We start from the raw sequence: 15170 nt of genomic DNA, 5'->3' as shown, positions 1-15170 counted from the left end.
CTACTATCTGAGTAGTTATTTCCTTCAAAATCCTTGAAGGCAAACCATCAAGCTCAGGTGACTTCAGCCCCAGTAGTTTATCCAAATATGTTTTCTCTAATACAGTTATTGTATTTAATTCCTCACCCTCTTTAGCCCCTTGATTGTCTCCCATTTTTGGAATACTATTAGATCCCTTTACCTTCAAGACAGATGCATAGCATTTGTTCAACTTCTTTGCCATTGTCTTGATCCTCATTATATTTCCCCAGCCTCATTCTCTAAGTGGCCTGTGTTCACTTTGGCACCTCTCTTCTATTTTATGTCTTTTGAGAAGCTCTTTCTGTCTGTTTTTATATTACTTGCTAGTTTGCCCTCATGGTTTGTTCTCACTTTATGACATTTTTGGTCGTCTTTTGTCCTCTTATAAAACTTTCCCAATCCTTTAATTTATTATTAATCTTTTTCACATTGTATGTTTTCCTTTCAATCTGATATTATTGTTAAACTGGCCATAGTTAGCCAAGGGATTTTTCTTCTTTCTAAAATCATTCCTCCTCACTGGATATATTTTTGCCATGAGTCATGAACTATCTTCTTAAATTTCTGCTAATGTTCTGCTATTGTCTGTTTTGCTAAACTCTGTTTCCAGTCCACTCCAGCCCATTCTGTCCTCACCCCTATGTTATAACCTTATTTAACTTCACTGCGGCTTCTTCCCACCTCAGATTTTTGCTATCACACTATGTGCTAAATTCTACCATGTCACTGTTTCCTAGGAAATCTTTTACTCTGAGATCAATTATTAAACCTGGCTCTTTGCACATCAAATCCAAAATAGCCTGATTCCTGCTTGGATCCACAGCTCAGTGTACACTATGACTTATTCCGCATGGCTCCCAATGTCAATTTGATTTTCTCAATCTACATGAAGATTAGTGTTACAAATGATTAATGCACTGCTTCTGTTTCCATGGCCAATTTATCTCACAGTTTATTCACTGTCATACAAAATGCTTAGTATCAGAGACATAGAGACTATTCCCACTAGTCTACTCTTCCCTTTGTTATTGCATGTCTCCAATTATATGGATTCTGTGTTATTTCATACTAAATACTATTTTTGTGAGGTATTGAGAGCAGGGTGGGGGACTATTAACTATGTCTGGGCCTGCAAACTCTACTGGGTATTACAAGCAGACTAACGATGAAGCACAGTTAAATCAGAAGGTTCAAGCATGTGACAGAGCTATTGAATGGAGAAACTCGGTAAACAAAGCAGATTTTGATGTTCCCTTTTCAGAAATCATTGTGTTTCATTTTTCAACAGATAATTGTGGACTGTGTTGAACAATAATACATTTTGATGGTCTGTCCTTTGTTCAGAAATGAGGTTGATGTCTCTGCTAGTGTGTTGTGTTGGTATGCTTGGAATGTTCATCCACTAGAAGGATTCGTGGTGTTGATGAGTTCACTTTTGTTCTGACAGTTGGTGGACAATTCTCGAAATCGCAATTTGTTCATTTTCTGTACAATAGATGCTATTTTAAAATCTGACAGAAGTTAAACTCGATAACTAGATAAACTAGATAAGCAATTTTAAAAACACAATTTAGTATATTGTTTTGGCTGCCCACTGGTCATTACAGTAGAAAGGGATAGGTATTTGTCTTTTTGTCTGAGAGTAAATGAGGTCATTACTTCAGTGAGGAAAAGAAACCACTGTTAGCTGGAATCTGCATTAGTTTCAAAAAGATGAATGTGCTTAAGAATTCTTTGAAAACACAATAGATGTGAAAATAATGTGAAAATCCAGTGGGAGTAGTGTATACGCATGTCAGAAAAATCTTTAACAAATAATCACACGGAAGCCTGCTAGGGAAGAACTGCGATGTTGAATTGCGAAGGTGGGGGTAAACAAGATTAAAAATTATTGGAATGGGTCTGGACAGTGATTGGAAGTGGCCAATGATGTCCCTTGGGGCTAGGTTCTGGTGGTACTTCTGTTCACTGAAAATTTGGATAGAGACCTAGAGTTTGTGGTGTTGGAATTTGTGAATTATATCATGAATAGAAGTTATAGTTAGCCAATTAGATTGGCCAACATCTCTCTGAGGTGGGATAGCTACTTGTTTGCTGGAGTGGACATGATGGGCTGAATAGCCACCATCTATCCATTAAATTTCTATAGTTAGATTCTCTCTTGTTGGACATAATCATTACTTGACACTTGTGAGCCATGACTGCTAAAAAGAACAAAGAAAATGCACAGTTCAGGAACAGGCCCTTCGGCCCTCCAAGCCTGAGCCGATCCAAATCCAGTGTCTAAACCTGTCACCCAATTCCTAAGCATCTGTATCCCTCTACTCCCCACCTACTTGTGCATCTCTCCAAACTCACCTTAAATGCATCTATCGTGACTGCCTCTATTACCTCTGTTGGCAACGTGTTCCAGGTACCTACCACCTACCAGGTACTTAAACTTTTCACTTGTCACCTTGAAAGCGTGACCTCTCGTTATTGAATCCTTCACCCTGGGAAAAAAGCTTATCTCTATCTACCCTGTCTATACCCTTCATTATTTTGTAGACCTCAATCAGGTCCCCCCTCAATCTCCTTTTTTCTAATGCAAACAATCCTAACCTCTCTTCATAGCTAGCACCTTCCATACCAGGCAATGTCCTCGTAAACCGTCTCTGCACCCTCTTCAAAGTGTCCACATCCTTTTGGTAATGTGGCAACCAGATCTGTACACAGTATTCTAAATGCGGCCGAACCAATGTCTTGTACAATGTTAACATGACCTGCCAGCTCTTATACTCAATACCCTGTCCGATGAAGGCAAGCATACCATATGCCTTCTTGACCACTATATCCACCTGTGCAGCAGTCTTCAGGGTACAAAGGATCTGAACTCCCAGATCTCTCTGCTCATCAACCTTCCCAGAGCTCTTCCGTTTACTGTATAATTCGCTCTAGAAGTAGACTTCCCAAAATACATCACCTCACATTTGTCTGGATTAAAGACCATCTGCCACTTCTCCGCCCAACACTCCAGTCTATCTATATTCTCCTGTATTCTTTGACAGTCCCCTATGCTTTCTGCTTCTCTACCAATCTTCATGTCATCTGCAAACTTGCCGATGAGTGCCCTCTTCCAGGTCAGTTATGTATATCATAAACAACAGTGGCCTCAGCACTGATCCCTGTGGAACATCACTGGCCACCTTCCTCCGTTTCGAGAAACTCCCTTCAACTACTACTCTGTGTCCTGTTGCTCAGCCAGTTCTTTATCCACCTAGCTAGAACACCCTGCACACCATGTGACTTCACTTTCTCCATTAGTTTACCATGGGGAACCTTTTCAAATGCCTTACTAAAGTACATGTATATGACATCTGAAAGCCCTTCCTTCATCTATCAACTTGGCCACTTCCTCAAAGAACTCTACTAAGTTGGTAAGGCATGATCTCTCCTGCACAAACTATGTTGCCTATCACTGATCAGCTTATTCTTTTCCAAATATAAATAGATTTTATCCCTCAGTACCTTCTCCAGCACCTTTCCCACCACTGATGTCAGGCTCACTGGTCTGTAGTTACCCAGAATATTCCTACTACCCTTCTTGTAAGGGGGACAACATTAGCAACTCTCCAGGTCTCCGGTATTTCACCTGTGTTTAAGGATGTTACAAAGATATCTGTCAGGACCCCAGCTCAGTGAACACTGATGCAAAGTAATCATTCAGAATCTCACCCATTCTCTTAGGTTCAACACACAGCCTTCCTTCCTTCCTTCCTCCTTTAGTGGACCAATCCTTTCTCTAGTTACCTGCTTGCTTCTTATATAAAAATAAAAGGCTTTGGGATTCTCCTTAATTCTGCTCGCTAAAGCTATTTTGTCACCCCTTTTAGCTTGCTTGATTCCTTGTTTAAGACTGGTCCTACTCTCCCGATATTCCTCTAGGGCCTGTTCTGTTCTTAGCTGCCTGGATCTTCCGCATGCTCCCCTTTTTCTCTTGGGTATTTGTACGATTTCTCCTGTCATCCATGGTTCACGAATCTTGCCCTTCCTATTCTTTACCTTCAATGGAACATGCCTATCCTGCACTATCTTTAACCTAGCTTTGAAAGCCTCCCACATATCAAATGTGGGCTTCCTTTCAAATAGCTGTGTCCAATCCACGTTTCCCAGCTTCTGCCTAATTTGGATATAATTGACGTTGGCCCAGTTTAGTACTCTTCCCTCAGGACCACTCTCATCTTTGTCTACGGGTTTTCTAAAACTTACAGAATTGTGGTCACTGTTCCCAAAGAACACCTTCCCTTCTACCACCTGCCCTGGCTCATTCCCCAACACCAGGTCCAATCTGGCCCCTTCCCTCATCAGACTGTTGACCTACTGCCAATATATATTTGCTACTTGCAACATGCTACTTGTCACTTTTTAGTCCAAAGGTGCAATTGAAAACAGTGCACTTCTACTGCAGGGTTGGTGAACCAGCTCCTTATCTAATGTCTAGGCTGGCTAGGCTGAAGCTGGACTGTTATATCATGAGTTTGGAGGAAAGTCAGTTTGTTGTGAATGAATAACCCAACATATTTTAGCAACTTCAGGAGAGGAGGAAAAAAAATTGAAGGCAAAAATTATAATTAAAGCTATCCTGTATCAGCCAAGCAGAAACTGAACTGAAGGGCGCTGTGGTCAGGTCATGACCCAGCCTCCTTAAAAATCTGATGGATGTTGTGTGGATTCAGTTCATACACTTTTAAAAACCATTCATGGATATAAATGTCACTAGCATTTAATTATCCTCAAGGTGATGATAAGTCGGCTTTTTGAGCTGCTGCAGTCTGTGGTTCAGGTACACCTACAGTGAATTATTGATACTTCATGGTATGTCTGACATCACACAGCTGGAGTCTGAGGAACACAATATCCACACATTAAATCACTCTTCTCTGCGTCTGTTTCTTTTTGGCCTTCCTCTTAGGACTAATATAAAAAGAGTGAAGCCTCTGAAATACATTTCAATGGAATTGAGTTGGCGCAGGCTATTTCTAGAGCCAGCACCTGTTTAAACAAAATCACAGTGAATGTATTATATCTGATGAAGGTAATCAGATGTAATTCTGGGCAAAGTTGTCTTGAAGGATTCTTGAATCTGTTTTAAGTCACATGAATGATAAACAGGGTGATAAATTATCATGATAAAATTGTTGACATAACACTAACTTATGAAGGACAGTGAACACACTGCTCCTCTTCACAAAGGTCTCTTACGATGGGTGGTTACAATGCACTTATATTAAGCATTGCCTCTAGAGGCAGCCAAAGTGCAGCAATTTAGCTTGGATTGTGACTTCCTCATTCTTTGATCAGCGTCTGTCTGTGGCAAATAGTCTGCAGGCCATTTGCAGTCACGTCTTCAAAACAGAAATGCTTGCCCTTACCTTTAAGTATTTAAGGATAAATGTTCGATGCAGAGTTGAAGACCAGGGCAGCCAGGCTCAAGAAATGAGGAAATGTTTCTTATGAATTAGCCTGAACTTGTTGCCTTTTGCTGAAAGGACAAATTATTTGCAGTTTCTAGCTATACGCATGGACAAGTGCAAAGGTCAGTCCAACCAGTTTCAGTTGGTGCTTATCTCTGCGTGACCAAATGATTCTTCAACTCTGCATCCCTGGGCATTAATTCATGACTGGTGCAATATTGCTGAGCTCCAGCATTCTATCGTGTTTGTGGAAAAAAAAACTAGCACTGAGAGCAAGCCTCTGGCAGTTCATACAACAATTTAAAAGGTCTTGCTAAAATAGAATAATTACTTTGACAGGTTTTCTCTCCTTCCCAACTGAGAGGTACAAAACATAGTACAGCCCAGGAACAGACCCTTCGGCCCAGCAATGCTGCGATGACACATGCCTTTCTAAACGCAAACCTTTTTTGCCTTTACGTGGTTCATATCCCTGTATTCCATGTCTATTCATGTATCTATCAAAACGCCTCTGAAATAGTGCTATTGTATCTGCTTCCACCACCACTTCTGGCAGTAGATTCCAGGCACTTACCACCCTCCGTGTTTTAAAAAAAACAACTTGCCTCTCACATCACCTTTAAACTTACCCACGTTTACCCTAAACCTACATCCCCAAGGAATTGACATATCTCCCTGGGGAAAAGACGCTAATGATCCATTTTATCCATGCCTCATAATTTTCTAAACTTTTGTCAGGTCACTCCCTCATCCTTCAATATTCAAGTGAAAACATACCAAGTTTGTCTAATCTCTCTTCATAGCTAATATCCTTCAAACTAGGCACTATCCTGGTAAACTGTTTCTGAACCCTCTCCAAAGCCTCCACATCCTTCTTGTAGTGTGGCAACCAGAACTATGCACCATATTCCAAACGTGGCCAAACTGAAGTTTTATACAGCTGCACATGACTTACCATCTCTATGCCCTGACCGACACAGACAAGCATGCTACATGCCTTCTTACCACCTTATCCATGTGTTACCACTTTCAGGGACTTGTAGACCTGTATACTTAGATCCTTCTGTATGTTGAAGCTACTAAGGGTTCTGCCATTTATTGTATACTTCACTCCTGCATTAGATCTATCAAACTGCATCACCTTGCATTTGTCCAGATTAAATTCCATGTTCTATTTCTCAGTTCAAAGTTTGAGAGCTTCTCTACATCCTATGTATCCTCTGGGCAATCCACCTCACTATCCGCAGATCCGCTAACCTATGTGTCGTCTGTAAATTTCCTCATTTCTTGAGCCTGGCTGCCCTGGTCTTCAACTCTGCATCTAACATTAATCCTTAAATACTTAAAGGTAAGGGCAATCAGACCACCTACATTCTCCTCCTCCAAATCATTTATATACATCATAAACAACAGGGCTCCCAGGACTGATCTCTGCGGGTCACCACTTGTCACAGATTGCCTGCCAGATAAACCATCCTTCCACTGCTATCTCTGGCTTCTATGACTAAGCCTGCCTATATCCATTTTATCAGCTCACTACAGATCCCATTTGATTTCACCTCTTGTATCAGCCTGCTATGAGAGACCTTGTCAAAAGTCTTGTTAATTTGTACATCGAGTTGATAAAGTGTGGCGCTGGAAAAGGCACAGCAGGTTAGGGAACATCTGAGGAGCAAGAGTGACGACCTTTCAGGCTTAACCCTTCGTGCCTCACAGACTTTTTTTTCCCCAAGAAGTACCCAAGAGGATTGATGAAGGCAGGCTGGTAGATGTAACCCAATGTGCATATCGGCAACATCTACCAGCCTTCCCTCATCACTTCCCCGCACAAAGCCATGCTACCTATCACTAATAAGTCCATATTTTTTCAAATGTGAGTAAATCCTATCCCTCAGAATCTTCTCCAATACTTTCCCTATCCTGGATCTAAGACTCACTAGCCTGTAATTTCCCAGATTATCCTGATTGCCATCTTTAAACAAAGGAACAAAGTTAGCTGTTCTCCAGTCGCCTTGGTCCTCACCTGTGAGTAAAGAGGATACACAGATTTAGTACAAGGCCCCAGCAATCTCCTCATCTGTCTCCCTCAGCATACTGCGATCGATCCTATCAGGTCATAGGGACCTAACTACCATAATGCTTTTGAAAACTCCCAACACAGCCTCCATTGTTATATTGACACACCCCAGAATATCAACATTCCCTTCCTAAGATTCCTCACCCACCATGTCCTTCTCCTTTGGAAATATTGATGCAAAGTTTTTGTTGGGGACTTCACCCACTCCCTCTGGCTCCAAGCCTAAATTCCTTCCTTTGTCCTTGAGTGGACCTATCGTTTCCCTTGCTACCTTCTTGCTCCTAATAAATGTATGAAATGCCTTGGGGATTTTCCTTAATCCTGTTTGCCAACAACCCATCAGGCCCCCTCTTAACCCTCCTCATTACTTTATTGAGTTCCTTCCTGCTATCTTTTTATTCTTTGTGTATGTGCCCCCTCACATCCGTCCAAGGCTCCAAATGAGCCTTCCACATCCGTCAGAGACTTACCTGCACTTCCACACGTTATTCAGTGTATCCGTTACTCTTGATGTGGTCTCCTCTACATTGGGGAGATGGCGTTTACTTGCAGAATATTTCAGAGAACATCTGTGGGGTGTACGCAGAAAGCAACCTCCCCCTCCCGTGGATGAACACTAACTTCCCCTCCCACTCCCCCAAAGACCTGCAGGTCCTGGTCCTCCTCCATTCCCAAATCCTAACCACCCGCCGCCTGGAGGAAGAATGCCTCATCTTCTGCCTTAGGACCCTCCAACCACATGGGATCAATGTGGATGTCACCAGTTTCCTCGTTTTCCCCTCCCCACCTTATCCCAGATCCAACCTTCCAATTTGGCACCGCCTTCTTGATCTGTCCCCACCTTATCCCAGATCCAACCTTCCAATTTGGCACCGCCTTCTTGATCTGTCCTACCTGTCCAACGTCCTTCCCACCTATCTGCGCCACCTTCCTGTCTGACCTATCACCTTCGCTCCTGCCTTCATCTACCTCTCGCACTCTCAGCTGCCTTCCCCCCAGCCCCACCCTCCTCCCATTTATCTCTGAGTCCCTCAGCTCACAAGCCTCATTCCTGATGAAGAGCTTATGCCTGAAACACCGATTCTCCTCCTCGGATGCTGCTTGACCGTGTGTGCTTTTCCAGCACCACACTCTTGACTATGACCAATGTTCCCCTATTGTTTGTTTGCTGTGTGAGGCCTGTTTGTTTCACTGTGTGATTGCTTTAAACTTGCTGTGCAACTGCACATGTGCACATCTTAAAAGGAGCATTGATTGTGTTTTGCTTGTGCAGTACTGGGGAATTGCCTTGGAAGGCCTTGTCAGTGTCACTTAAAAGTAATGCCAGCACAGAAACTTGAAAACTCTACACAATCTAATTCTTTTGCACGATTTTAAAATTTTTGCTTCCCTTATTATGGAAAAAGACTACTGGATTCTAATACCACTTGCTTGATCAAGTGCTTTCTGACATTATTCTAAGCTTGCCTTTTCATAGTCTTTCTCGGGTGTTAGCATCCAACTTCAAATATTGCTCAAGCACAGCTTGACTAAAAATGATGACACATGCTGCACCAGGCTGGTTTGGTTTAATGCTTCATGCATTGTCTTTTCAATACTTTTCTCTGTTTCAGTCATGCATTAGGCTTGCTGTGCCCTGCCCTGTATTGTGTTCTCCATCTAACTGCTCAACTCCTCTAAGGCTTAGTTTTGGTATAGAAATAAATGTTTTAGGGCAGATATCTTTGCCTCTACTGTCACTTGTTATATACATATTTTAACTTAATCTCTCATTTAGTAATCTACCAAGTCAAGGGTCTGTCATCATTCCTTGCTTTAGATTTGCATAGACAATAGAGGGATCATTGGGTTTACTGTTCACAAGGTCGAGAAATTAGCAGATAGTTTATCTGTTCCTGGACTTCTGTGTGCACTTCTTTACCGCAACTCCAGTGAGTCCTATACCTGACAGGTGTTCTGATCTACTTGGAGGATAGTGGAGCATGCTGTGCCATGCAAACAGTCATCTAGTTTGCAAATCAGCTTCTTAACCACAATGCTGAATGTCTCTGAGAGGCCAGTGTACATTTTTAAGGAGAAGTAATTGAGGATTTGATGAACAGTGAGACAATGCATGTATAGTGCATCACTGATAAAATCTTTGACTGATAGATGCCTTTTCTGTTTTCTTGTCAGTTTTCAGCTGACAGTGGAAATGTTTGATTATCTGGAATGCGAGCTCAACCTTTTCCAGGCAGGTAAGTCAGCAATTTTGACATTATACTGAATTGAATACTGAATTTGGTTTTTATTTACTCATATTTTGCAAAGGATTTTATATATGATCTTGTGACTTGTTGCACAGCAATACAAGTTGGCATTAATGCAGTTGCCATGGGCTTAACTTGCCTGAAGTAGAATGGGTGATCTTCCCATCGCTTATTAAAACTGGATAAATATGGTGATCAATTGCACACTGACCTTCCATAAATCTGTCTGCTTGAGTCTGTTGCATATCTGCATCTCTGAATCAGAATAGTTACTCCCAAGACTGAGCACAGTCTAAGCTGACATGCCAGTGTATTACTGAGGAACTGCTGCTTTGCCAGAAATTCCATATTATGGTTGAGATTTTAAATTGAGATTATCCTGTGTCTATTTAGATGTTTCACTCAAAACATATTCAACAGTGTTAGCTGAACAGTGGGTTCAACTAATGTCTTCTCAAAATGAAGGCTGTAAAAAAAACAATTTAAGTGGAATTGCTCTCACTTTTTGTGGGTCCTTGCAATGACTGCACTTCGTTACATAACACTAACACTACTTATTGAATAGGAGAAAGTGAAGACTGCAGATGCTGAAGACCAGAGTCCAAGAGTGTGTTGCTGGGAAAGCACAGCAGGTCAGGCAGCATCCGAGGAGCAGAAGAATCGATGTTTCGGACATCATCCCTGATGAAAGGATTAAGCTTGTGGGTTGGGGGGAAGGTAGCTGAGAAAGCGATTGGTGGATGAAGGTGAGGGAGAAGGCAATAGGTCAGAGAGGGAGGTAATGGACAGGTCTGGAGGACAGTACTGTGTTGGAGGCTCGGGACTGGGATAACGTCAGGGGAAGGGAAATGAGGATGCTGATGAAATCCACATTTATCCCGAGTGGTTGCAGGGTCCCAAGGCGGAATTTGAGGCCTTGTTCCTCCAGGTGTTAGATAGTAACGGTTTGATGGCGGAGGAAGCCCAGGATCTGCGCGTCCTTGACGGAGTGGGAAGGGAAGTTGAAGTATTCAGCCACGGGGTGGTGGGTGTCCCAGAGATGTTCTATGAAACGATCTGCAAGAAAGCATTCTGTCTCCTCGTTGTAGAGGAGAGCACACTGAATGCAACGGATGTAGTAGATGACATTGGTAGAGGTACAGGTAAATGTCTGACGGATGTGGAAGGAATCTTTGGGACCTTGAATGGAGGTGAGGGGAGTGGTGTGGGCACAGGTTTTGCACATGCTGTGGTGGCAGGGAAAGGTGGCAGGAGTGGTGTGTGAGCTGGTGGTGGTGGTTGGGGGATAGACTTGACGAGGGAGTTGGGGAGGGAATGGTCTCTCCAGAACGCTGTATAGGGATAGGGAAGGAAATATATCTCTGGTGATAGGGTCCGTTTGGAGGTGGCAGAAATTGCAGAGGGTGATGCGATGTATGCGGAGGTTAGTGGGGTGCAAAGTGAGGGCCGGGATGTGGGGGGGGGGGGTGGGGGGTTCTGTCCTTGTTGCATTGGGAGGGGTGGCGTTCAAGGGCGGTGGTGCATGAAGTGAAGGAGACACGTTGGAGGGCATCATCAAACACATGAGAAGGGAAATTGCGATCGTGGAAGAACGAGGCCATCTTGGACTTTCTCAGGTGGAATTGGTCATCCTGGGAGCAGATGCGGCAGAGGCGGAGGAATTGGGAATAAAGGATGGCATTTTTACAGGAGGTATGGTGGGAGGAGGGTAGACTAGGTAGCTGTGGGAGTCAGTGGGCTTATAATAGATGTCTATGGTTAGTCACTCGCCAAAGACGGTGATGGAAAGGTCCAGGAAGGGGAAGGAGGTATCCGACATGGTCCAGGTGAATTTGAGGTTGGGGTGGAAGGTGTTGGTAAAGTTGATGAACTGTTCAACTTCCTCATGGGAGCACAAGGTGGCGCCGATACAGTCATCGATGTAGTAGAGGGACAGGTGGGGGGTGGTGCCGGTGTAACTGTGGAAGATGGATTGTTCCACATATCCAACAAATGGGCATGCATAACTGGGTCCCATGCAGGTGCCCATGGCTACCCCTTTGGTTTGGAGGAAGTGGGAGGATTGTAAGGAGAAATTGTTGAGGGTGAATACCAGTTCAGCCAGGCAGATGAGGGTGTCAGTGGAATGGTACTGCTTGGGACAGTATGAGAGGAAGAAACGGAGGGCTTGGAGAGCTTTGTCATGACGGATCGATGTGTACAGGGTCTGGACGTCCATGGTGAACATGAGGTGTTGGGGTCTGCCTGTTTGTCGGATACATGGAACAGTCCATCTTCCACAGTTACACCGGCACCACCCCCCACCTGTTCCTCCACTGCATCGATGACTGTATTGGTGCCCTCTCGTACTCCCATGATGAACAGTTCATCAACTTTATGAACAACTTCCTCCCCGACCTCAAATTCACCTGGATCATGTCGGACACCTCCCTCCCCTTCCGGGACCTCTCCATCACCATCTCTTGGGACTGACTAACCATAGACATTTATTACAAGCCCACTAACTCCCACAGCTACCTAGACTACCCTCCTCCCACCATACTACCTGTAAAAACCCCATCCCTTATTCCCAATTCCCCTGCCTCCGCCACTTCTGTTCCCAGGATGACCAATTTCACCTCCAGAAAGTCCCAGATGGCCTCCTCCTTCCATGATCGCGCCTTCCCTTCCCATGTGGTTGACAATGCCCTCCAGTGCATTTCCTCCACTTCACACCCCACTGCCCTTGAACCCCACCCCTCCCAATGCAACAAGGATAGAACCTCCCCCCACCCCCCCGGTCCTCACCTTCCATTCCACCAACCTCCGCATACATCGCATCATTGTCTGCCACTTGCACCACCTCCAAATGGACCCCACCTGTAAAGATACAATTCCCTCCCTACCCCTATCAGCATTCAGGAGAGACCCATTCCCGCTGTGAGTCCTTCGTCAGGTCCATGCCCACCACCAGCCCACACCCTACTCCTGACAGCTTTCCCTGGCATGGCAGGAAGTGCAAAACCTGCGCCCACGCCATTCTCCACACCTCTGTCCAAGGTACCAAAGGATTGTTCCACATCCATCAGAAATAAATTACCTATACTTCTACCAATGTCATCTACTGCATCCGTTGGACTCGATGTGGTCTCCTCTACATCGAGAAGACAAGATGCCTTCATGCAGATCATTTCAGCAAACACCTCTGGGACATCCGCACCCATCAACTGTACTGCCCCGTGGCTGAGCACTTCAACTCCCCTTGTCCATCAAGGGCATGCAGGTCCGGGGCTGCCTCCACTGCCAAACCGTTACCACCCAACCCTGGAAGAGGAATGCCTCATATACTGCCTTGGGACCCTGCAACCACGTGGGATTAATGAAGATTTCAACAGCTTCCTCATCCCCCAGTCCCAAACCTTGGAGACTCGGCACCACCCTTCTGACCTGTCTATCACTCCCCCTCTGACCAATCACCTTCTCCCTCCCCTTCATCCACCTGTTGCTTTCTCAGCTACCTTCCCACCAACCTCACCCCCCTCCCATTTATCTCTCAGCCCTGGTCCACAAGCCTCATTCCTGATGGAGGGTTTATGCCCGAAGCATTGATTCTCCTGCTCCTCAGATGCTGCCTGTCCGGTTGTGCTTTCCCAGCAACATACTCTCGATTCTGTACTTAATGACTGTTGGACTTCAAGGACTTTGGCATCCCGAGAGACATGATTAAAGCATTCTATAAATATAAATGTATTCTTTCATGGTTGATCCTGCAGTGAAGACAGTGGTTGCATTGAGCATCTTGGCTATTCATGGCTATTTGATATTGGCTGCTTGCAGAGAAAAGCATTCTCTGACGCAATTTAAAAAGGCAATATCATGAATTGCACTGTGTGTGAGTGTGCACGCGCGTGTATATTACAGGCGGCTTTAATTATGTTACACTTGAAGCATTGATTTTCAGGACAAATGTATAAACAGTCCATTTTTATAGAAAAAGGTATTTTCTGCTGAATTGCAGCCAACAAACTTCAATAGACTTAAAAATGTGCATTTTAACTTTATGGTCTTGAAAAGACTGGCTTTACCAAACATAACAATGCCTGTGGAGCAGAACAAAAAATGTTGCTGAAAAGAGAGTCATGTTGTCAATACGCAGCAACTAATGATCTCATCAAGACAGTAATTTTTCTGGGTTTTTGAGGCAAAGCCTTGATATTGACAAGGCCAGTTCTGTTAGGTTCGGCTACCCATAACTACTTTCAGTATTACTGTAAAAGTTACATTGGAAGTCAGCATTTTGTCAACTCACACTGCGGGAAGTAGCTGAACTGAAGCAAATTCCTAACTTTGTTTTGATTAGATTAGATTAGACTTACAGTGTGGAAACAGGCCCTTCGGCCCAACAAGTCCACACCGACCCGCCGAAGCGCAACCCACCCATACCCCTACATTTACCCCTTACCTAACACTACGGGCAATTTAGCATGGCCAATTCACCTGACCCGCACATCTTTGGACTGTGGGAGGAAACCGGAGCACCCGGAGGAAACCCACGCAGACACGGGGAGAACGTGCAAACTCCACACAGTCAGTCGCCTGAGTCGGGAATTGAACCCGGATCTACAGGCGCTGTGAGGCAGCAGTGCTAACCACTGTGCCACCGTGCCGCCCACAACATGGTTTAGATTAGACTTACAGTGTGGAAACAGGCCCTTCGGCCCAACAAGTCCACACCGACCCGCCGAAGCGCAACCCACCCATACCCCTTACCTAACACTACGGGGAATTTAGCATGGCCAATTCACCTGACCCGCACATCTTTGGACTGTCTTTTAAAGCCAGTCTTTTAAAGTTAATATTTTTGAAAACTATAGTGTGTCATCCACTGTTAAACTGCTGATAGCTCATATTCCTCAAAAGTGGAGCGATATAGGATTTGCGTGATCTAATTAGAACTAATCCATATGTATTTTCTTTTACCCTTCACTCAATTCAGAAGTTTCGAACTCAGTGGTTTGCACTGCAGCCTCACAGCACTAGGGTCCCAGGTTCGATACCAGCCTTGGGGGACTGTCTGTGTGGAGTTTGCACATTCTCCCCGTGTCAGCGTGGGTTTCCTCTGGGTGCTCCGGTTTCCTCCCACAGTCCAAAGATGTGCAGGTCAGGTGAATTGGCCATGCCAAATTGCCCATAGTGTCAGGTGCATTAGTCAGAGAGAGATGAGTCTGGGTGGGTTAATCTTCAGAGGGTCGGTGTGGACTAGTTGGGCCAAAGGGCCTGTTTCCACATTCTGGGGAATCTAAACTAATCAAATCAAATTACTCTAACTTAGGTAAAAAGAGCAATTCAGGGTGGATACTCAATTAGCTCATTCAAGTTGCAAAAAGAACT

At 44.3% G+C, this 15170-nt stretch overlaps 1 protein-coding gene across 3 annotated transcripts in view; it reads left to right on the top strand.

Moving 5' to 3' along the window:
* hip1 (huntingtin interacting protein 1) overlaps positions 1 to 15170 on the top strand; it is a 351738-nt gene that overhangs the window by 230505 nt on the left and 106063 nt on the right. For all 3 annotated transcript variants that reach the window (XM_060847935.1, XM_060847937.1, XM_060847936.1), the window contains one exon: positions 9727 to 9788. In XM_060847935.1, coding sequence (XP_060703918.1) covers positions 9727 to 9788 — 62 coding nt within the window. The remainder of the gene's footprint in view (positions 1 to 9726; positions 9789 to 15170) is intronic.

The sequence above is a fragment of the Hemiscyllium ocellatum genome, chromosome 31 (genome assembly GCF_020745735.1).
Source record: "Hemiscyllium ocellatum isolate sHemOce1 chromosome 31, sHemOce1.pat.X.cur, whole genome shotgun sequence".
NCBI lineage: Eukaryota > Metazoa > Chordata > Chondrichthyes > Orectolobiformes > Hemiscylliidae > Hemiscyllium > Hemiscyllium ocellatum.
The sequence above is the reverse complement of the archived record's forward strand: the minus strand, read 5'-3'. Positions and strand labels throughout refer to the sequence as shown.